Source organism: Haemaphysalis longicornis, unplaced genomic scaffold (genome assembly GCF_048455015.1).
Source record: "Haemaphysalis longicornis isolate Haplotype H1 unplaced genomic scaffold, Haemaphysalis longicornis Haplotype H1 scaffold_9, whole genome shotgun sequence".
Lineage (NCBI taxonomy): Eukaryota > Metazoa > Arthropoda > Arachnida > Ixodida > Ixodidae > Haemaphysalis > Haemaphysalis longicornis.
Window position 1 is genome coordinate 142268830 of NW_027526460.1, and position 24358 is coordinate 142293187.

The 24358-nt window shown below is 49.3% G+C and overlaps 1 protein-coding gene across 1 annotated transcript in view; it reads left to right on the forward strand.

Annotated features, from left to right (window-relative positions):
* The first annotated feature begins 6660 nt into the window (after window positions 1-6660).
* LOC144152636 (uncharacterized) overlaps window positions 6661-24358 on the forward strand; it is a 95119-nt gene continuing 77421 nt past the window's right edge. The window contains exon 1 of the mRNA XM_077683982.1: window positions 6661-7110. Within this exon, the coding sequence (XP_077540108.1) occupies window positions 7000-7110 (111 nt within the window). The 5' untranslated portion in view covers window positions 6661-6999. The remainder of the gene's footprint in view (window positions 7111-24358) is intronic.

Consider the following 24358-nt stretch of genomic DNA (forward strand, 5'->3'; position numbering starts at 1 on the left):
GCTCCCCAGCACTTCCTTCTACTGATCTTCACAAGAAATTTGAGGGAAGGGGTGTTTAGGGCACAGTCCTCTGAGACGTGGGTTTTTTGCGGAAGGGTCGAGGGTGGCAGAGCCTCGTCCGTAGCTCGTACTTCGCTTAAGTGGCGGCCTATATGCTCCTCTGCGTGCGTGGCTGGAAAAGGCTGTGAGAGCAGGCCACGAGGACCCCCCCCCCCCTCTTCCCCGACACGTGCACAATGTGTTTGCCCGAACCAGTGCTTATCGCTCTGCGCAGTGCCGATCAGTGGAGATGGGGATTAGCAGATACGCGGCGTAGGGAACGATCCCGGTGCATGCATGAAGATGAATGCACGTGGCCGTACACGATGAGGACGATAAAGCGTACGGCCAGTTCCTACAAACTATCAATTTATTAACAGATGCACACAAGGTATTGCAAAGAATAAGCGCTCTACAGAATTGAAACACGTGCACACTTTCGCTTGCTGTGGTAGACATGACATCGAACGTTTTCGAGAAAAAAACGTTTTCGAACGTCTTTGACAAAATAAAAGTGCATTGTGTCGAAGCAACGTTTATAAGACGTTTCACACTCAAGCGGTGACCACGGCGAAGACGTTTCGTGGAATTAAACCAGCGCATTAACCTGCAGCGGCTGCTGATTATTGCGTTTCTAGAGGAAATTCGCAAGCACAGGTAACTGTGTCATTACTCACTGCCAAGCAAGTACACATATTGGTTGTTTTATCGTGTGCAGCACGCGTACGTGAAAGAGCAGACGACGCGAGAGCGCCATCGCGCGGTACGTCGCGCCGCCGCCAGGGGCCGACTGTGTTTGATCTCGGGGCGAATAGCCCCCCTTGATATGTGCATGAATTACAGGTTAAGAAAGGTATTATGGTGTTTTTATGGTGCCTACAAATGCCTAGTTTGGCGTTCGTGCCTAAATGCCTATAAACGCCCTTCTTTTCAGAATCGGCGTTTAGATGAACATATATCCAGGCTTAAGCGGCGAGTCCATTAGCGATAATCACTGACGTTTCCGGGCAGCGCTGAATGTTCTCTATAGGAATCAACCTAGTCCGCCAGTTCAACCGCAATCTGAAGTAGCATTTTCATGGCTGTTTCACAATACGATGTACCCGTAGCGGTGGCTCAGTGGCTATGACGTTGTGCTGCTGAGCCCAATCCCGGCCGCGCCGGCCGCTTTTCTGATGGAGGCGAAACGCAAAAAACTCCCGTGTGTTCGAGATTTCGGCGCATGTTAAAGATCTCGAGGTGAGTGAGTGAGTGAGTGAGTGAGTGAGTGAGTGAGTGAGTGAGTGAGTGAGTGAGTGAGTGAGTGAGTGAGTGAGTGAGTAAACTTTATTTTGACGAGCTTCAGGCGCTGATGGACGCCCGGCCGGGGGGGGGGGGGCTCCTCTAGTCTACAGGTGGTCAAAATTAATCCGGAGCCCTCCACTACGGCGCGCCTCATCGCCTGCGTAGCGGCAGCGCGTTAAACACCCAATCAATCAATCAATCAATCAATCAATCAATCAATCAATAAATAAATAAATAAATAAATCACACTACGAGGCGCTCGAACAAGCGACAGTGGCCATTGAACACGAATGTGAGCAGTGCGCTGGTTAAATTAAGCCAATGGATCGCCAATAGGCCAGCAATGTTATGAGACAATTGAGCGGTCTCGATCAACTCTTGGTGCCTTTGGGTCATCATAAACAATAAAATTTTTGGTTTTCCTGTCGTGGACACAGGTCGCGCACGTCTTCGTTTGAAAATATTTGCATTGATATGAAAATTTACGGTGCCTATATTTACGACGCTGCTGGCCTAAAACGTTGTTTTGCCTGTTTATATTTGGCGCCTAACACACGCTTTTTAATGCCTAAAAAACCAGTTCCTAGTCATAATTCATGGCTAATTTCTGGTATCCGTAAACGGCTCACAACCCAATGTCAACGCGACTGCAGCATTACACTGGGAATAGTATAAAACATCGCTTCATACCATGCGTGCGAATGTGAAGGGGCGCGTACTGCCCCTCCGTGCACGTGCGCAGAATGCACAGTTCTTTGCGCCATAGCCAAACGGGTCTTCGAAGAGGCTGCTAGTGCACATGAACGGGTGTATTCCCAATTCGTATGGATTTAGCCCGGTCTAACGTTTCCACACCAGGCAGTACGCGATGGAGGGAGGTATAGGGCCAGGTACGAGGCACGGCCAACGCATTGAAATGGATCGACGCATCTGTGAAATTAAATTTCCACCTGTAGGTCCACCCCCCCCCCCCCCCCCCCGTGTATACGAAAGAAATGTTCTGTGGTGTACCTGAATTACCGGTACAATTACCAAGTATGTTCAACGGCGTAAGTTTGGCTTTGTTAGTAATAACAGAACTTTGTTAGTGATAACAGTTAGTGATAACTTACAGTGAAGCTGTGCATGGTCAGGGTATACCGTGGAATTTGCGTGACTCTGAACAAAAACTCCGAGCGCTATGCGGTAAACAGAAGGCATTGTTCTCGGTACATGGTGCAGCATTCATCTGCAGGTTTTTTGACAGCTCTCAGCGTTACACGGTGATGGAGTGGGCTGCGTCGGAGAAAACAATGGCCGGTGCCCGTCGCCGATCACTATGTTTTGACAGCTGTCATCAGCATTCCGCGCGCTCCGAATGATGGATTGGTCTGCGTATGGGTGGTGCCCATCGAGCTCATGCGGCAGTGAACATTGTTGGGTGGTGTTGGCCGTGAGTTGCGACGAAACACGAGTGGTTGGGAGAAGCGTCCGTGCCAGGAGCTACGACGGGAGAGAGAGAGAAAGCTTATTATACAAAAAAAATTGGCGAGCAGTTTGCACTAGTGCTGCAAGGCTGGAGAAATAGCGGAACAGGGGGTCGAACTAGCTTTCGTTTTTGCCAAGGTTTGCTAGATTTTGCGATGTACTTGCTAGGCGAAGTGTTGAGGGGTGAGGCCAAGCTTAGCCGGACTTTACAAAGCCTTCCCAGTCGGTCCCCCACACCGAGAGCGGATCCCAGGGAGGAAGAAGCTAGGTCAACCCCAGCTCCGCTGTTTCTCTAGCCTTGCACTACTAGTGCAAGCGGCGCCAATTTTTTTGTGTGTGTTTTAGTAACCAAAGAAAGGCTGTCACCTTTAACATGGTATATTAAGGGGTGCGAATATGCATATTCCCCTTGTGCTCCCACTTGAGCAGGCGCAAAAGCCGGCTTCACTGTTATAATACCCTATATGCGGTGGTGCACCCTTTACAGGCAGAGCAGTTCTTTTTTGGTATTTGTTTTTGCTAACGCCAACGGACCAAGCTTGAGCTTAAACAACTTCGCTGTTAAAAAAGTGCAGCGGGGGGGCCGAAGACCGTAGCTTCGGCGACTATGGCTGCCCTAGAGTTGCTCTCTATAGCTCCCGCAGAGCTCCAGCTCTATATATCTCCAGCAGGGAGCTGTATAGAGGAACACTAGGCTGCCTGACTGGTGAGCTTCCTCTGGTGATCAAGGTTTGAGCAACCCAGCTCTGCTTCCCAACGGTCGAAGGTGCTGATAAGAGGGAAGGGGACAAATTTTCAGGCCTACATATCATGGTGCGCTCACTCTGGCTCGTTCTCCGCAGTTCTGGCAGAGTATTGTGGGATACAGTGAGAGATCTGAGAGGCGACTTCGCGCGGCGAAAAAGAAGAACGTTGAAGATCCTGCCAGAGAGGCCGGCCGTAAGCAGCAGGCCAGACAGAATGGCGCCTGTCGCGAAGCGGCAAACGCAGCGAAAACACCCACGTGCCCTGTCGCGAAAGTGAAAGACTTCAGACAAAAAAATTACGCCCACCTCCCCTCGCGGGAACCCTGGTGTGATGCAACGTATACGCATCTCATGGGGGGTTCCATTGGCGTTTTCCATCGTATTGATTACGCCTATAGCAGGGATGCTCGCGCGAAGGGGAGGTGGGCGTAATTTTAAGTGCGAATGCACTTCCTAAGCGACCCTGAATCACGCGTCCACCGCCGTCCGTCCGTCCGCACCACATACCCACTTAGGGCGATTGGCCAAGAAGAATTCTTTCGCATCACCCGTGCATTCCCACTTCCCCATGTACCTCTCCGCTCTGAAGGACCAGGAGCTCCGCAGGGTGTGCGAGGGCGGCTGCAGGGAGTTCACGCTCGCGCTCCTAAACGTCCGCTCTCTCTCGGCGCATGCCCTGGACGTCGCCAAGGACCCCGTGCTGGCCAGAGTGGATCTCCTCTGCTTCACCGAGACTTGGAACAACTCCGGCTCGGACGTCACCCTGTGCGGGTACGACTTCGCGGCCAGGGCCTTCGCCGAGAAGAGAGCCGGCGGAGTGGACGTCTTCCTCAAGCGCTACCTCCCCTTCAGCGAAGAGCTCAGGCGACAACAGGACCGGTCCCCGTTCCTAGTCCTCCAGCGCGCCACCGCGCCCGCCGCCCCGCCCCGAGCCTGCCCCAGGCCACCGACGCCATCGACGACTGCTGCTTCGCCAGGAGCGGAAGTCGGGGCGAGTACTGCGGCGTCTACCTCGTCGGTCACGTCTACGCGAACCTCGTGTCGCACGCCGTGTCCACCTCGCCGGTCAGGGACGAGTCGCCGTACAGTGCCGTCTACACCGACGCGTACTCGGGCGACGGAATCGTGGTCGTCACCCTCTACCTCGCGCCAAACATCTCGCGCGACGACGTCGTCGAATACGTGGACGCGGCGATGGAGAGTGTGGCCAGGCGCGTAAAGCCCTCGGACCCGGTCGTGGTTGTTGGGGACTTTAACGTGGACGTGCGAAAGGGCGGCGAGTGGTTGATGGAATACATGCTCGCCAACCACTCCATGACGTGCCTACCGCTAGAGGCTCCCACCACCATCAACGGCAGCTACATCGACCTGGCCTTTGCGAGGAACTGTCTGATACGCGCGGTCTTGCAACAACTCTTGACCGTACATTTCAGTGACCACAAGGCGGTCATAATGACCATCAACTACAACGACAACACCAACAACTGCTGAATAAAGAATACTGTCGTTTCACTTTACTTGCGTGTGTGTGTGTGATCTCCTCGAACATACATTTAATTCACCAAGATTTCCAGAGAACGACTAACGGGGTGTGTGAATCCCCACTTGATCACGCGGGGGTGTTAAATGCAACTAACGGGCGAATGCCAGCACAGTTCAACATAACTCCCCCTCATAGCATCACCCGTGCATTCGCACTTCCCCATGCTCCCCTTCGGGGAAATGCGGGTGAATTTTTTTCATTTTCACCATGCAATGCACATGCAGTACACGTATGCTCAGGTACGGTCTTTATTGGAGACGAGAATGAGTGCCTTGTGGTCCGTAAAGTGCACAGTTAGGGGCTCAACGATTGCATCAAGCAATCGTCGAGTACTGCGAGAGAGTGCAAGCGTAAAGGCCCAACCACATGCACGCGTAAAACCCGCGTACTCGCGCAACGACGTAAACCGGCGTAAGCGCGTAGCCGACGTCACGGAGACGCGCTCCGCAGCACCGCCCGTGGTCGCGCTCACCGCCAATAACACTAGAGGTAGAGCCGGTTTCTGTAATCATGCTCCCTTCGGAGGAAGATACGCTTCACTGCGCAACAGGCAATGTGGAAAAGCCAGCTTACAAAAACCAAGCTTACAACGATATCATTAGAGTCAACTTCACCTATGAACTCAAATGCTTTGCTGGAAAGACGCTTTTTCAAGGGCAATTTAAGCCGTCTTGTATCAAAGGCCCTCGGACTTTAATGAGCTTTCCTTTCCTGGCAACCGGTTTTTGCGGGCAGGAGGAACCTGCTTCCGGAGAGAGCGTGACACGTTACCAGCTGAGACTGTGAAGGCCAGCGCTGAAATAGCTCCGCTGTTAAAAGGGCAGCGGCGTCATCCGGACGAACTAAGCACGGATTCCGGCGTGGCTGTACAAGCTGAAGCTTAACTCATCGCCCCTGTGTCCAGCGTCTCGTGTACCAAGCGACATCAGACCCCTTTTCATGGACGGTCTAGTTTGCAGCGGCCAGCCTTGCCTAAAGGAGAGCCGCCCCGCATGCCTCTTTGGAAGACGTTCTTTTTCCCGAACGGGCACTGGATCACAAAGCGGGACGTCCCGTACAGCGCCTGGTCCTCCAGTTTTGAAGGACACAAGTCTATGGTACTCGTGGTGGTTGGAGGCAGATGGTTTTGGGCTGCTTGGGCGGGGCAGTTGCCGACACTCTATGCAAGGCTACGTCCGCCTGTTCGCCAACAATTCATTTACTCAGAGTACACTGTCCGTTGCTGCTAGCACTGACCACTGAGCGCCGGTGCGGAGCTTGTTGCGGTGGCTCAGGCGTGCGCAGTGGTCTGCTGCGCCCTCACAGAAGCTGTTTCACGTCCGGAGGAGAAAAGCACACGCGTGAAAGAAGCGAAAGTGATTTGAATTACGGCGCAGCGTGCACCCAGGGTTCGTCTGTGCGCTGGCGTCGCTGCATGCATCCACGAAGGGTTGGGGGCGAACGAGCACGTGGCGGTTGAGGAGAGATGCGCCCGATATCGGAATCTCGGCGCCCTGAGCAGCGACCCCCGACAGCGCGGCGATGTGCGTGCAAAGAAAGGCGCGCGCAGTGGTGACGCCACCAGGTGGGCGGTGCGGCGAGCGAGAGCGAGCGCCGGCGACCGGCGGCGGCGCGAAACGCGCCGGAGCAGACGCGTCCTAGCAGACGACAAAGCGAGCGCCGTCTTAACGATCGCTTCCGCGCGGTCCCATTTGCAACACTACAGCGTGCAGCAGCCGGCAGCATTCGGTCAGAGCAGTTTGACTTGGCGCTGCCCTTTTGCGATTCCCGCGCTGTTTTTCTCCGCTGCCGCCGGTGCGCTCGTGTCGTCGAACAAGCCACGACCTGAGGCGGGAGCCGAACACCGGCGTTGTGCTGGCCCAGTGCTACCTCAGCTGCTGCTGTCTCTCCTCGCACGTCCGTTACGTCTCCTGGTACACGATGAGTTCGTCCCGGAGCTTCGCGATCCTCCTGCTGGTGTGTGCACTCTCGACGCTCCAGCCTACTCTGGTCCTCGCCAACGAAGAGGCAGCGAATACTACAGCGGAAGGGGTAAGCGATTGCGCCGAAACAGCTGAAACGAGTTACCTGCATCACACGCATGCACACTTGAATGCCGCTACACTCCACTGCTGCTGGTATTTTGCCTTTGAACCATTTCAGCTGGAAGTCACGAAAGCAACAAAAATGCTACTAGCAGCAAAATGGGAGAGGTATACCTTAAATGCCCAAATGCACACAGGACATGTCGGGCAGTTTTCTTTTTTTTTTTTTTTTTTTTTGAGGGGGTGAGGGGGGGGGAGCAACCAGCTTGTTTTGTTAAATACCCGCTTATTCTCTGAATTTCTATGCAGTCGCGTCCGCTCAGAAGCTGCTATTATTGTTGGGAGGTTAATAAGATGTGATTCCATCACTGATAGATGAACATGCTAACTGTACGGGTGAAAAGCGGAACAACGTTTTCGCCGGCGGGAGAGTCGAGCTCCGGCAACGCGGTCGAGCACGTAAACTGGCACGAGGCCAGAGCGAAAGCCACGCTTGTACGTGCTACGTTCGAACGTTTCTCCCCCAAGTTCTTCTCAGTGCCACGTTTTTAATGGCGTCGACGAGCCCTAGGCGTAAAATAAAATCTCCGGATTTTAATTAAGAATCCCATAACGCAGCACCGAATTTCAATAACCGAATATTAATAGATTTTCTTATCAATTAAAATCCGGATTTAAGTCACAAAACCGAATGAGGTCTAACCCAAATGTTGAGCACTGGCCAAATTAGAAACGAGCAGAATGCGGGTTAGCTAATTTGGCGGAGGTTTCCTCTACCTGGAGAATTGAACAAGTCAGTGTGGCAAGTGAAACAATGAAGCCTTTAACGGGCCTTTTTATTTGCGACTGCATATAGCAGCGCAACATCGTGTGGGTTTGAACTAGTTGGTACTCCATGATCAACACGTTTGAGCGCAAAAATTTTCAGACGTAGCACTTGAACGAGAAGGACAAGCGCTACCTGGTAGCGATTGTCCTTGTCTTTTACGTCCTGAAATTTTTCGCGGAAGAACGTGTTGATCCTGTAGCAGCGCCGCACTAGGACATCCAACTTCTAACTTTGTAAACCGTTTACTTACAAAACTCTGCTTTTTAAATAATTTTATGTGCTTTATGGCTAGCGGTAACGGTGGTACGAACGGGATTGAAGCTTATGAGTTGATCTGTCTCGCTTGTGTGAAGTATGGCCCGCAGGTTTTATTTTATTTACGCTACGGCAGCTTTACGGTCATATAAAGCCTCGTGAATGAACCAGCATCTAACCACTACATACCACAATTTAAGCGTTGGCGTTAGCTAGTCAGTATAGAATGGCCGCCCGTTTAGCACGTCTCCGCAACTAGCTGCGTGGAATAGTTTTACTTAATCCGTAGTAACGTGGCCATAATCAAGTAAAAATACCGCCCCTCTGGTGGGATTGGTGAGTGCTATAGGTGATAAGGTAGAATTCTTTCTTCGAAAAAAAGCATTATAATAGGGTACAACTTAAAAACAACAACGCCGCATGTGGTTAATCACTTCGCCGAAGCGAGGAACCCGTGGCATTAACGCGCACGACCTTTGAAAGGAGATTGCGCTTAATGCGTCAGATCATCTGCTTTTCCCACCGAGCGTGACTATAAAAATTTATATTCGCTAAAAAATTGGGCTCGCTAGTTTTGTTTTTGCGCCCGCTCCAATATCATACTTCCCAAAACATTTACAGTAACGGACTCTGCGCCGTGCGTATAGGAACAGCCGGTTGCTGTAATTATAAATTCAGTGGCAACTTCCGTTGTGGTTCTTCCCTTGTAGTTATGTACAACTAAGACAGAGCGATACCGAACTCCGAAAGCTTCTGTATTCACGCTCAAGAGAAAACATCTTCATCACCAAAACCATAATCGTATACCCATGATGGTAATCATCATTATCATCCGGTAAACTGTGAGACGAAGGCCTCTCGCCGTGACCTTTTCTATACTGTGGAAAGCGAATCTACTTCTCCCCACAAAGGTGGCATTTGTTGCATGCTCGTCTAGTATTTTGTCTCCCTCGGTTTCTCGTATAGTTTCCTTGTCGCCATACTTGTGTTTATAGAGGAAGACCGGTCGAACTGGAACAAAGATGGAGAAAGCTTTAGTGAAAACCGGACAGCTGAAAACTGGAAGAAGAAAAAGTGAAGGCCAGCTAGTACAGTTTTGGCAGTAAAGTATGGCAAAAAATGTACAAGAATTCCCAGATGGAAATTGTCGGAAAGTGCGTAAGCGTTCTTTCAAGCCGCTCACCCGCATGCATACGTATTGCTACGTATTATTTGAACCACTCCCTGGCTCAGTGAAAACGAGGCCACAGTCATAATTATCATACCTGAGCACTCATAACAAAATATCATATGTAACCCGTACGATCCCAGTCATAGCTTGGCACAGCCATACATTTGGAGAACAAAGTCGTAAGTAGTCGTGGGCCGTAGTCATGAGAACTGTCCTAAGTCACACCACAGTTATACGCATAACGTAAATGTCGCACCTCGCGTATACATACTATAAGCGCATCCTGCCACGCATTGCAGACGGGGGGACAGACTTCGAGGGGAAGTAGCCCTCGAAATGACTACGCATTGCAAGGCAATGTCACGCGTGTGTGCCTTAACGCCACCAACGTCATGTCTTTTTTGTGCTTATTTAATATCGAAGCTTGTCTATTCTCCACTTATACCTTTCATGATATGAGCCAGAATGCCCTCGACGTTGTCGTCGCCTCCAGTATCATTCCCGTCACCATTAACAGCAGCAACAGCAGCCATTCAACGTCTCCTATTGCACCTCTCAAAATGACATCTACAGGCTTTTATCCTCCATCGACATTAAGAACGGTGCCAGGCAGCCGTGCTGCGTATCACGCCTCTGGCGTTGCTATCGGATAACATTATCACAATCGCATGGCATAATTATACCCGGGTGAAAACGAGGCAATCACTACCGTAGTAGCTCAGTGGCTAGGACGTCGTGCTGCTGAGCCCAAGGCCGCGGGTTCGGTCCCAGCCGCGGCAGCCGCTTTTCTGATGGAGGCGCACAGCAAACACGCCGGTGTGTCGACGTTTCGGCGCACGTCACAGATCCCTGGATGGTCAAAGTTAAGACTGAGCCCTCCGCTACGGCGCTCGTCATAGTTCCACTGTAGCTTAGGCGCGTAACCCCCCCCTTCCCTCCACGCCTTATCAAATACGAAATTCAGGCGATGGGGAAAGAGTTTACGCTAAGAACTGATATAAGCCAGAGTGTATTTATGGAGAACTACCAGGTTAAGCAGCTCCTGTTTGTCTCATATATCGAGCTGTAATGCGTTGTCTTGGGCAGTGCCTTCGATCAGCCCAAAGAGTCAGGGTCACAGGATACAGTCAGGTTCAATTCATGATGTACCCTTTCTTCTTTTGGGGAGTTGATGTGACCCTAAGATGCCGTGTTTCAGCTACATGAGTGAATACTGGAAGAATGCATCGACTGCGTACATTTTCTTTACACTGAAAGGACTAAGCTGGTTGCTGCTACCGAGTGCTTCCCGATTAATCTCCACCCCATACCGGTCCATAGACCCAGCCGTACTTCTTCTTTAGAGCTGCTTCGTAGTGCTCTGGAACAACTTCTGGTATCTTCGAATTTATTTTAAAGCCCATGGCAGTAAGCTCTCTCTCCGGAAATAATGAGTGATGTTAGGCAGGCCATCTTCGCAATTAGACAGGAAAAAAATTGTCGTCAGTGAACCTCAGGTGGTTGAGTTGCTCCTTAATCCGTACACGCTTAGCTTTTACCCACGTGCTTCTATCGATCAGTGAGTAGCACTGAATAAACCTCCCTTTCTACCACCCTTCGTAATCGAGAACGTCTCAGTTTTCCTAGCGAAGTTCAAGGCGAGCATGGCATTAACGTGACCACCGGACTCGTCCCGACACGCAAGTTTCTTTGCGCTCTCATTTCGCCACGCTTTCATGACTGCCGCGATTTCCACTCAGTTAGGAGCGTTCTGGTAAGAATGGAAGGCTGGGAGAAAAGTTTGTGTAATTCCGGACATCTACCGATTATCTGTAAAATTACATGAATAAGACCAATTGTCGTATAACCGTGCCTACGTCCTGCCTATTCACGTTAGTGAAAGCCGAGAACTGTATGTAAATCGTTCGTTTCAGCATTAGTTTATCATATAAATTGTTTATACTATATTGGAAAAATTGTGGGTCCGCAGTTCTGTATGTTTGACACTGTATTTGTCAATATAAAATAAAATTACGCGGATATAAATCTGTGCCTCCTTTGGAAAAGGGCGAATCAATTTTTGAGTATCACTTGAACTCGTGCCTGCGTCTTCTCTATAATTCAGTTAGTTGGTATTGGCTAAACTTGCTGTTTTCAGTTCTAGCCTCATGGTGTTACCGAATGTGCCGAGTTGTATCACGTTCCCAGCGCCCAGCAGGCGTTCATGTCAAGCGCATATAATTAGGGTTCGAAGTCCAGATGAAGTGTGTGTCGTTGTTCGTTGGCCAGCCAACATCCGTATTTTTTCTTCTCAATGATAGGGCGCATAGGCCCAATCTCCCGGTTGCATCTCCGTGCAAAGTTGATCTACGAGTCTCCTCTGGTGTGCGACTTCAGCGGAAAATATTGTGCAATGGGAGCTTTGCCTTATTCTTTGCAGACGCTACACGAACTGCAGAACTGCACAGCCGTCGTTGTAGCTCTCGGTTTAGGCCTGTACGGAGCTTAAACATTTTATTTAGCTTTATCACACTTGTTTGCTGCGGTTTCTTCGATGCTATAAATACCGAAGCAGTATTCTTGCGTGGGTCCGTTACACATGGTAAGGAAATCTTAACCGAAAAACATGAGGCGCGGTGTTTGCCTTCGCCATATGTTGACACTGCTCCGCTCGCACCAGCTGCCTTATCTCTTGAGCTGTATAACCGCGCTTTGCTGCGATAAACCCACCAACCTCTCTTTCCTTACTCCTAACACATCTCCAACCTAGTTTTTTTCGCGCATGCGCATGGGGTCTCGCCGGATGAGTTTTTTGCGTACAGATGACTGCCTGTTATTTTTTTTTTGTTTTTTTGTTTTTCGCCTAGCCAAATAAAGGTTCGCTGTTAAAAACCGTCTGCAAGACTCTCACCGCAGCATCCGTAGCCGCGGCCACGCATACGCCCGGTTGTTGACACTGATAATTGGCAGTGGAAGATTCCTTGCGTCATCGGTATCGAAGAGCGACGGCGCATCTGTCATCGGTCCCAGGGCATTGTCTGGCCGGGGACCAGACGACGTCTCTATCTGGAGACAGGCAGCAGCGGGGTCTCCGCGCGGCCATGGGCGTCGTGTTTGCGGAACGGCACGGAGACGACGTTCCTTTACGTAACCGAAGAATGGGACGCGTGGACGTATGTGCGTGACTTATTCTGTGCGCGACTGCCTGTTTGTCTCCCACGAGTCGGCGATATGCCTGTGACGTCCTTGAGGCGGACCTGAGGGCAGAAATCGTTCACCTGCTGCACCCAGCACCCTTGGCGCAACTGCCGGGAGGAAGTCATATGTAGGGGGGAAATTGCAACCGTGTCTTTCAAACATCGTCGGCGCTTACTGTGCTGATAGATACGGGGGCGTCGTTACGGGTGCGCACGTTGGCAGGGGTGCGACAAATTTAAAATAGTGCGTGGCGCTTGGCACTTAAACGTAAAGGCGCGTGAGTAGAACAGGGAAGCACACTAGCCGCGCAGCACTCTGTGTGAAAGATGTGGCGTTTGTTACCAATCTGCTGGTTGAATTAACTCGCTCCAAAATACAAAGAAGCGAAAGCGAAGAAAGGAACGCAAACACGAAGTAACAATAATGGATCCCGTCGAAGTAATTCGTGCCAAAAAACGAAGAAGCGAAGGGGAAAAAGGGACGCAAATACAATGGAGCAGTAAATAAGTATTTGATAACTGTCACCTTTGCCTTTAAAGCACGTAGGATGACTTAAGTGCCGCGAAGAATTTTGAACCTTACTACTTCTGCTTAGAGAAGAGTGTGGTAATGAAAAGAGGGGAGGAGGTGTTTCTTCCTTGTTTTTTGGATGAGTGTGTATGAGAGAGATTGCTTGATTGATTGATTGATCGATTGCAGGGTTTAACGCGCCGACGCAACGCAGGCGATGAGGCGCGCCGTAGTGGAGGGCTCCGGATTAATTTCGACCACCTATGATCTTTAACGTGCGCCGAAATCTCGTACACACGGGCGTTTTTGCTTTTCGCCTCCATCAGAAAAGCGGTCGCCGCGGCCGGGAATCGAACCCGCGACCTCGTGCTCAGCAGCGCAACGCCTTAGCCACTGAGCCACCGCGGCGGGTGTATGAGAAAGAGACTGGGCGGTATAAATCTGTGATTTCTTCTTAAAATAGAGTTTGTTGAAAGTGCGCTCTTCCTCGTGTCGTCTCTCTTCTGTCTTCGTTTCTTTTTTGCGCAATTTAAGTACAGTTAATTTCATGTTATTGACTTTATGCAAGATGGGGCATGCTTTTTCTGACGACGTAGAAAACTTTTATTCAGTGCCGCACGTCGAGCTCTTTGCTTTTGTCAGGCAAGGCTTTGAGGAAAAAACGGCGTGGTAAGTTTCGAGAACTCATCTGGTGTGTCTAAAGATATTTTTAGTGTTCATGGAGGGCTTGAGGCACATTTACACAGATCCGCAATCAAATCAAGGCGCGCCCTGGGAAACGGAACCAGCAGGGCCGCAGGAGGACTCAGAGAAAAGGCGACGGAGCGGTCGCCGGGAAACGGAAACTGCAGCGTCAGAAGACGATTCTAAGAAAGTTCGGCAGATCGTAGAATGCTCTAGACGCGTTTTGTAAACGTCACCGCATGGGCTAGAGCTTCCTTCCTTATCGCTATGAGGGACGACGCACGAGATTCTATACTCGGGAACTAGTTAAGAACGGCAACAGCTCATGTACTGTATCCCTCCCCCGAAACGACGAACCGGGAAGTCAACGCGCGCGCGCGTTTTGAGAGGAGATTGCCGTGAAGACGTGATATCTTCTATCTTTTCTGACGTAGTTTGTTTATCGTCGCTGCATTAGTTTATAAGCATATTAAGTCCAACAAATCACGGAAACGGCTATTGCCATGTTCAAAATACTCCCAGCAACGCCCTACTTGCGCCGCGCGGAGTAACATCCGGCTGCGGTGAGGAGGCACAGAGCAACTTCTATTGCCGTTCTTATCTTAGTTCTGTTGCCGTTCTTCTATTCTTAGTCGCGGCCGGGAGAGACCGAGAAAGTACGCCACGCTGGAGGTGGCCAGAGCAACTCAAAGCTGCATGCAGCAGCGGCCCGACGATAGCAACATCAAAGTTCATCGGAAAGTTCAACAGCAGATCAGCACAAGGCCCAACTATAGACTTTCACCTTCACCTTTTTAGAGTTTTAAGCCTCCCCTGCGATTTTTCTGGATTTTTCGAGTTTTACTTGAGAACCACGTTTGTTTCTTTCGAAGGGCACACGTACAAACAAGATCGGGTCGTGCGTCATGCCGGTTTCGCCGAATATTCGGTTTTATTGCAAATTCGTGCATCCGTGTTCCGCCTTCGTGATGACGTGTTTTCACGTTTTATAACTCGATTGCGCAAACTGGCGACGCGGGCATACGAAGCCCAACGTTAGCCCTAATGTCGTGCTCTGAGGTCAACATCGTCAACCGGTACCCGCAGCTCGGCGAAAAAGAGTGTGATGTTGTAAGGCTTTAACTTGGAGATTACCTAATTGTAAGCATAAATATGAGACGTTAGGCCAAACGCAACACTTTGATGTATAACCTCGTGAACCAGTACCCATTTGAAAACAAATAATAAATCGGCCACATTCGCGATTGAGATGCGAGGAGTGAGAATACAGCGGAGCTGGTGTTCTTCACTAGTTCTAACTCGGCTTTTCTTAGATCTGCCCCAATCTTAAGAGAAAGATGGTTAAAAAGAGAAGCTTTCTCCATGCAAACTCAGTTTAATAAAAGTCCACAATCCACCCTCCTATAGTCCAAAATCCAAATTGACAAATTCCGAAACCAAAGTCCACTTCAACCTAGCCAAAGTCCAAAGGCAACGCTCGCGCTACGATTCCAAAGGAAGTGCTGTGCATCCCGAATGCGATGATGGCGTAAGGGTATGGACGATGGTGTCACAACGCGAGGGACCCAGGTTAAATTCCGACCACGGAAAGCGTCTTTTGTAGCGTGAGCTACACTGGCCGAGGTTGAGCAGTTTCGCGTGGCTCCTGGAGAGCCGTGCTCCGCGTGCGCGAGGGGCAGTGACGTCGCACGGCGCACAGCTGGCGCGCCGGAGCCGCCCCGACTGGATTGGATTGGATTGGAAATCGTTTTAGCAGCAGTAAGCATGACAGTCAGCTAATCCTAGACAACCAGGAAAGCGAAGAATAACCAACTGAACCTTAGCTCATGCTACGCATATCCTGACATCGCCGAGCTAAGCCAGTGCTAATTTTTTTCCCTCGAGGCGCGCACTCCCCACACCTGCTCGTCGGCTCCTTGGCTCCTCGCCACTTTTCCTCACACTTCTTGGCCTAGCATTTTCTCCTCTCCACTTTACTACGCCGTGTTTTGAGCTACCACAGGCATGGATTTGGAACTCAAACCTAAACATCTCGCTGTTAAAAGCAGTCAGTTGTACGTTTACCTGCGATTACCCGTTGACGTCGTGTGATCTCAAAGCCAAACCTTAGGCTTAGGCCGGTGGATAACGGACCGTTTCTGCTGCTATTTTAGCAAAGCACCGGCACATACCCAATTGGAAAATTGGCCAACGCTTTGTGTGGGCTCGTACTACGGATGCTCTACGCGTAACCTGAGGCCGAATAAATTTCTGCATACCCCCGGAGTAGCGATACGCGCTGGGGATAGCACCGGTTTATAGCCGTGGAGTTTATTCTGTCTTCGCACAATATTTCGTGTCTTTTTTTCCTTGTCAGTATTGATCTTCGAAAAAGAGAATGTACCTGGAGTTTTTGAATATGTTAATTAGTTCACGGTTTCTTTAAATAAAAAGTTTTTTTTCAGCTACCCAGAAGCCACCCGAGCAATTCTGGACACTTTTAACCAGCATAGAAAAGGTACCGCAAATTTGAAGCTATGACAGACAGCACTTTTTAAAAGTTAATATGAACGCGTAAGCAGACCTAAGAGCCCCGAAGAATGCTTTGTCGTGCCTTGTTCTCGCGCGACCAAAAACAGCTTTTGCCGCACGCATCTACGCATCCTAGGGCCGCAGCGTTCCTGGTTCGTCGGTCCTAATGGAAAAAAGTGGGGCATCTATCATGCTGCCCAGGAGAGATTTGGCTTTGAGCTACAGAGACTGCAGTCGGTTGGCTACCCTAGTTCTATCTTGTTGGGTGTAGCTGAGGCCTTGTTGCGGAAAGCCGGAGGCAACATTCTAAGTGCTAGACCATGTGGTGCTAGACCATGCTAGACCAGTGGTGCTAGACCATGTACTATATATGGTTCCGCACAACTTGACGAATGTGGCAAGAAGGGTATACACACGGTGCCAACCCCTGAAAACATGGCCGCTTAAGCGTCCAGCGCTCATTTTTCGCCTGCAATACGTTGTAAATGCAGTTATTTTCACCCTAACAAGGTGCTGTAGTCGCGACAATCCACAGGGCACACGGGAACATAACCCGTACCTAAGCAAAAAGATGTGCGCGCCTTTCCGCGCGGACTGGGAAGGCGGTAAATGCGAGCATTTCTATGGTGGCATGAAAATTCCAGACAGAAGCGAGATCATTGTACCCTGAGAGTTCGTAGATGTGTATTATAAAGAAAGGGAGGACGCACGGTGTATCAGCGGCACGTCTGTGCTCCTGCGGGGCAATGAACTTCACCTTTCCGAATCTTGGAATTGAACGTGTGTGGCTCACCCTTTCCACCGTATTCTTCAAGCGCGCAGACCCCCTGCTGTTAAATATACCAGTACTTATATGAGACGAGCTTCGAATGAATCCTACTTCGCGCTATCGTGTTTAGAGCAGTACGCACTGACCAGCGAAGCGTGGCTTCGACCTGCCCGACATTGTGTTTTACGGTGCACTGACACAGCTGTGATGCATCCCTGCAGAGAGAGAGAGAGAGAGAGAGAGAGAGAGAGAGAGGCGTTTTAGATGCCACGCATCTCATTCACCCGCCTTGTCCCTCCATCCGACGTCGGCGTCGTTGTTGTCGGCGTCCGCCCCTCCCCCATTCTCCTCGCCGCGCCAGCTTCGCTCTCCGCCGCTCACGCCCTCTCCTCCCCGATAGTATAGTGCCTAGAATATAGGCACTATACCGATAGTGAACACTCTCTCGCAAGGGGCATTGGATTGGATTCGATTGGATTGGCTTGGATTGGATTGGATTGGATTAAAGTGGGTTGGATTTGGATTGGATTGGATTAAAGTGGATTGCGTTGCGTCATAGCCGCGGCAGACGCACTGGCGCCGGCGCGTCCCCTCACCGTTATACGCGCTATAAAACGCGGTGCCTGCGCCGCTCCGCTGCATCGTTCCAGCGCCGTTCCTCCGCTATCCAACGCTGCAACGTGAACCCCCTATGCGTCGCATCTACACAGGGGTCCCCGCGAGGGGAGGGGGTAGTTTTTATTGGCTTGGATCGGGGATATTTAGCTATTCGTTCATTACTGAAAAACTTGGGCATTTGTTATGCAACTCGCCTGATGAATTTTGAAGCACTGCGGCTCTGCACCGACATCACACAGCTCCGTTTGGTTTTATGGCCGTACGGCAGTTCATGGCAACCCTTCAAAAGACAAATACAGCTCAATTCTTACGTAGTAGCGTTACACCTGTGCCACCAAGAACGCCGTATATATAGACAACCTCGCTTTCTGTAACGAGTGCCAAAGTCCAGCGTGCCCAGGTGGCGAAACTGGCAAAAGCATTTCGTTTTAAAGCAAAGCTTTCTACCTCTACCAGCCAACGGCTCTTTCGTGGCGTGCGATTCAAGAAACACTGAACGCGGATGGGGAGGGCTAGGGCGGTTTTTACTCACGGAGCACAGTGTAGATGGCGCGGCGAATTTACCCAGCGTTCCCCGCGCGCTCACGCCGGCGGGCGCATCGGCGCGACCCGGCTTTGTCGTCTGGGTTAGCGACGGTTGTTTTGAGCCTGTTTAGGGGCAGCTTCGCGTTCATTCCACGCTTCCTTCGCGCGGCTTGATGAAATTGTTCGACAGCACCTCCTGGGTAACCCGGATACGACGGAATTAAGTGATCGTACGGCAAATATACGTTAAAGGTTGGTTTGCAGGGCACGAAAACAAAATGCAGAGACCACATACAGACATCTGGCCGCTAAACAAACACAACCTTTCGCGCACTGCTTGCCACTAATGGGAATCCGTTTTCCAAATTGGGGAATTCAAATTCGGTTGTGTTTTAAGGGGTATTACAAAAGGCGAAAGGAGCAACTGGTTCTGAAAAATAGCTATTATAAGAGTTCCGTCAGCTTTATCTTCTCAAACTTACTCACACTTTCTGAACTAACTAGTTTAAATCGGTGTAAATGGGAATCACTGAGCTCGCATGCTGAATTCTTTCGGTGTCTGCGCTTGTGTCGCGCGGTGATGAAGCTCCGAGCTAGCACATCGGGATGGCTAGGTTCCGCTGTCTCACCCTTCGAAAGACACTCCTCTCCGTTTTCTCTCACTTCCGGCTCACGGCCGGGCTTTAGCGGCTGCGCCATCTTCCGCTCTAGCCCGGCCGTGGACGACGCTTCTGCGTTCTGGAAGCCGCCCCTGCGAATTCTAGGTAACGGCTGCCAGAACCTCTGGTAACGGCTCTTTCTAAAGTCACGTGTGGGAATTCAAGTGACGTCGCATGGGCAATTGTTGTGGGTGTCGTTTGCAGCTCTGCTTTCCAAAAACATTCCCAGCGTGGACAGGAGCCAATTTTTTCCAGATGTGCACTCGTCGGTGCATGCCATAACCGCTCACACGGCAATGAAGGCGCTGTGACACACACACATGCACGGCGGTGGACACGACGCCGAGAAAACGTCCCTGTTATAAACCACAGCAACAGGGGTCACTGCAAAGCGCAAGGGTGACCGTAAATCATAAATTATATATATATATATATATATATATATATATAGATAGATAGATAGATAGATAGATAGATAGATAGATAGATAGATAGATAGATAGATAGATATATACAGAAAGAAATGCCGGCAGTCTACAACGCCAAAGAGGGCATAGGGGAATGGTTAGACTATTTGTTACCGTTAGTGACGTTACATTATTTTTATTTTATTAATTACGTGAGAAAGAAAGAAAGAAAAACACGCGCCCAGAGTGGGGACTATATATATATATATATATATATATATATAAATATATATATATATATATATATATATATATATATATATATATATATATATATATATATATATATATATATATATATATATATATATATACATATATATTTGGTACCCACCGCGGCAATATGGCATTACAGTGTGTGTGTGTGGGGGGGGGGGGTCAGAAGAACACATAAGCTCATATTCTAACAAGTGCAGTACAGTCGAAGTAGAGAGTAGCGCGTATGCTCAATACAGCAAGAAACTCGAGTGACAGAAATGTATGAAAATTCAAGTGACATAAGAGCGACATTCAAAAGACATAAAAATGAGCCCAAGCGTCAGTCTTTTATGCAGCACTTAAGCAAAAAAACCTCGTTATCAGTTCAACGATTCAGCCGACTCTAACAAAGGAAAAAACGAATCACTGCTAATAGTAGCAACAATTCGCTGAAGGGAAACGATTTCACTGGAAAACTGTTTTTGAGGTAGTAGTGGTAGGAGTATTATAAACGTTTATTTGCCACCAATGGGTAAAAAAGAGCTGGGATGACCTTCTGCGTTGGTCTTGAAGTGATTACCCCGAGTGTTGGCGTCCGTAGTCCGTGATACCATAGCCTGTGGTGTTCCAAGACATCTGTACTTAGTTTGGCAATGAGGTGGCTATGTGGCATCCCGCGGGGAAGATCTACGTTCCCGACAAGGCAACTGCCTGGAGTGAGAGGTTTCGGGCTGCGGCGTCGGCCGCTACGTTTACCCACTAGGGGTTCGTGTACCGCTGTCCACACAATGTAGATGTCTAGCGGGTTTCGGCGTGCTTGGAAATATCTTGGATAAGAAGCGCCGTCTCAGTAATTCGTCCTTTCTGGTAATTTCCGAAAAAAAAAAACGAATTACTGAATGATACGGTGTTACATTGGTATACACCCGCACTTTGTGAATGTGACCGACTCGTCTGGACACGTAGTGCGGTAGAAAGATGTAGCTGTCACAAGAAATACAAAGTATGGATAAGTATATATCGCGGAAGAGCTTCAGACTCAGTTCCCGTTTCAAAGTTTGCTCGCAAAGTTTGGTCGAGCAAGAATTGGGCGATTGAAAAGAAACCGTGCGATATGCATTTAATTTGCTGTTCTGGAGAATGCTGCTGCTCAGGCCAGGCGGGAACCAGTGGCGTAGCCAGGGGGGGGCTAACCGGGCTCAAGCCCCCCCCGAAATTTTTCCGGCCGGCGCCATGCTGCCTGTTATGCCAGGTACGTCGCCTGTGAACAAAGGGGCATAACCTTCGGACGTGCTACTATTAAAAACATTCACGACTGAATGCCTGTCCTGACGCATTGGTGCTTACACAAAACGAAGCGCCCAGGTCAGGATAATTGCGGAGGGGTGCAGCTCCAAAAGCGATGGCGCCTTAGGGTAAGCTCAGCCCACGGGACGCCAAAGGCGTGCGTTGTGTCCCTTTTTGTGTGGCATGTCGCCACACCGAGAATAATTGCCCAGCTGAGTCGTTCTCAGCAGAGTAGATTGAATCGTCACGGTATGGCCGGGGAAGCATGGAGTGCGGAAAAAAAGAGGGACCGCCGGTCATTGATGGGTGAAGACTGGCACGATGAAGTCCCGAAAGCGAAAAGACGATCTTTGTATGCGTAAGCAGAACCACGTGTAAGCGGTGGTGGTTCTGAAGACAGGCAGAGAGCCATTGCGGGTGAGGCGCACAGCAAAGTATGCCCCTATTCTGCACGTCACCACTTCATTCTTTTTCACTTTTCTGTGGATCCCGGGAGGGTGTTGGCGTGGGATAATTGTATGGTCTCAGCTTGCGCGCACTGCATGTCCTCTCCTGAAAGCGGTGTTCCAGACAGACATTTTCTCCTCCGCGATTAGGCAGATTCGTTCGGCGGTATTTTTCGCTAACCTAGGAAACTGGGGAACACCCACTTGACAAAAAGGGCGCGCTGCCCCCAAAGCGGGTTTACATGAATGCGACAGCAGCGTATCGCATTAGTTCGGCGAATCCGGCACGGCTTTATTGTAAGCGCGAAGGCGCGACCAGTCACCAGCCCTACCACGGGCAGACGGTGGTCGCGACAGTAACCAATACCCGATGGCCATCTTCGACCTCGGTCACAACTAAAGCCCCTCCATTGCGTCCACGGCCGCTTTTTGCCTGGGCGGCGGCTGCGCAGAGCTGTGTATATTCAGGGGCCTGAGTCACAACAACGCCGACACGAGAGAACGGTGCAAGGGCAGAAGCGCCCTGGCTTTGGGAAGCTAACACTCGAAGTGCCATGCAACACACAAAAGAGGCCGCAATTGTAAGTCATCTTCTTCCCTTGACCCCTGATTTATGCTTGCGTGATCACTGTATCTTTTAATATTTAAATAATTGCTTCCTAATATTTACACGACGTCACAGTACCTTTATGTTTGCGAGCCAAAAAAAAATATTATATCTCCTTTTATTTCTAATGCAATTTTTGCGTTTGAATTGGTTGTTGAAGGAGCGCCAGCTATGAAAGAGGGAGGAAGAGGGAAAACGTAAGTTCTACTCATATAAATGCTTAACTATCCTATGATGCACAAAGTTGACGAGGGTTACTCAAAGCGTATCGGGACAGCGTTAAGTTCATTAAGAGTTACCGCTGCCCATGAAGTACATGAAGAGTCAAAAATATATGTGTGTTCGCTGCAGCTTTAGTAGTTTTCTTCATCTACATTCACGCAACTCAATGTGAGGTAGCCGCTGCCGCATGGTGTGCCCGTTATCGGAACTTTTGTTGCCGCGTTTCATACCGACGCGCGCATTCACTGCTACACCCAATTTTAAAATTATCGTAGCAGTGTGCGCAAGTGAAGAACCTTCGTACTGGTGGCGAAGAAACCAACGTGCCTTTCTAGAAGAATTTTCCTTCAGCTCTTTCTGGCCTTTTTTTGAAGTTTTGTGGGCTCAAGAGTATCGTTCTTTAAATGCCCAATCGATTTGGCATGATGAACGAATGTCGTAATTCAAAAAAACAGGCTACAGACCACAGGCCCTCTCAAGAACACCAGTACACTTCCGCCCCCCGCCCCACATACGGTTGCGCGCAGAAGTGATTTTGCCTGGATCCACTACTGTTATACGTCCTAAAATATCGCGTGAAGTAAATTTCGAGCATTACTTAAGTAACCGAAATGACCGAGGAATTATCACTGTAAACAACTTTGCAATTTTTTGCCAATGTATTGTGTCGTATCCTGAAACCATGCTTCAATTTGAACATCACGGTCGCTGTACCACCTTAACTGTACCATTACTGTACGTTTCATGCTGAAATGCGGTAGTCTGTGGCATTTATGCACGCGTGGCCATGCCATTACGCATGTTTTCTTGGTGCTGTGGGCAACAAAATGCTGACTCGTGTCGAGCATCGACCTAAGCCAGAAGGTCATGTGCAGCTTCCCTGAACCCTGTTTTCTGGTGGACCATGGAGCGTCCCAACATAATTAATATATTTTCATTTCCCGAGTCGTTAACGAAAACCGCAAAATTCCTGTGCGTCCTCCAATGCTGTTTTATCGTTTACCTTTAAAACCGCCAGTGTGTGCTCGGCTCAACAATGGCAGCGCACGCGTCCACTAAACAGTATGTCCTTTCATTAATGTTTGAAACTAGAATGGTAGGACCTCATTATAATTCGTTCCTGAGATCTCACGACAAAATTCCAAATGCAGCAAGTTTTTGCTCAACTTGCATGCCTAACCGAAAAAGTATGGTCAAACAACGCTGTCTTTGCGTTATTATTTGTTCTTGATAAATTTAAAGTTCGCTATTGCATTGATTAGTGAACTTTGCAGTTATTTTCTCTACCTCATCCAGGAGTGGTACTTACACCTAAAGGGGATTGCCGCCCCACAAAAGTTACTGAATAGTACACTCCTTCAGGCAGACTGTAGGACATTAACGCACGAAGCATTGAAAACTTGACAGAGAATAATGCAAGTATTTCAGAACACCAAGGCCGAACTTTTTACAGCAGAGTCGACATTTGGGCGTACCGAAACGTTAACCAGATTGGCGATGTTACAAAGCACCAGCTTCTCATATCTGCCTGGCGTCCTTAGAAGCTGTGACGTGGACTGCGTCACAGAATAAAAGCAGAAGTCGAAATTTAAACTGACGTGGCTTGTCAGTACCGATGGCTGAATTATTCCGCTTTGCGTGAGGGCTAATCCTACCATGTTCGTGTAATTTTCGCCGTTAACAGCGCAGTTCTCTCGAGTGATGTCTGTGTAACGCTTCTTTTATGCGTAATTCATAGCCTGTCGTTTTTTTCTTAAGATAAAACCTGCGCTACATATAACGTAAGTGCATAGACTTGGTGTATTCTGCACAAACTTTGCCTGATTGGCCTTACACTGGAAGATTCTGTACGGGCGCAGAAGGCTTATAAGCAAAACAATTTCTGCATTTAAACATCAACTAAATAAAAAGATCTCATTTTTACGGCCTACGTAATTTTAATGCGGATGTCACAGACACCATACTGCACATGTTGAAATAAAGCAAGTAATCACGTGAAACTGTGACCATTTAGTGCAATGCCTGCAGAATGTGCCCATGCGTGCAATGTACGTCCCGTATCACGGGCGCAGATTTGCACCATGCGGTCTGCGGATTTTCGCCCAGTTTACAACTTCACCTGGCACAAATACAATCACAATCAACACCAATATCATGAGAGAACCTTAAAGGGCCTATTTGAAGACAAAATACAACCTAGTTCAATTTAAGAGCACTAGCTTTTGGTAACTCACACAGCTACATTCCAATCACAGACGTTTTTTTTCAACCGAAGCAATGCAACAAATGTCATAAATTTTCAAATTGTACGCTGCAGTGA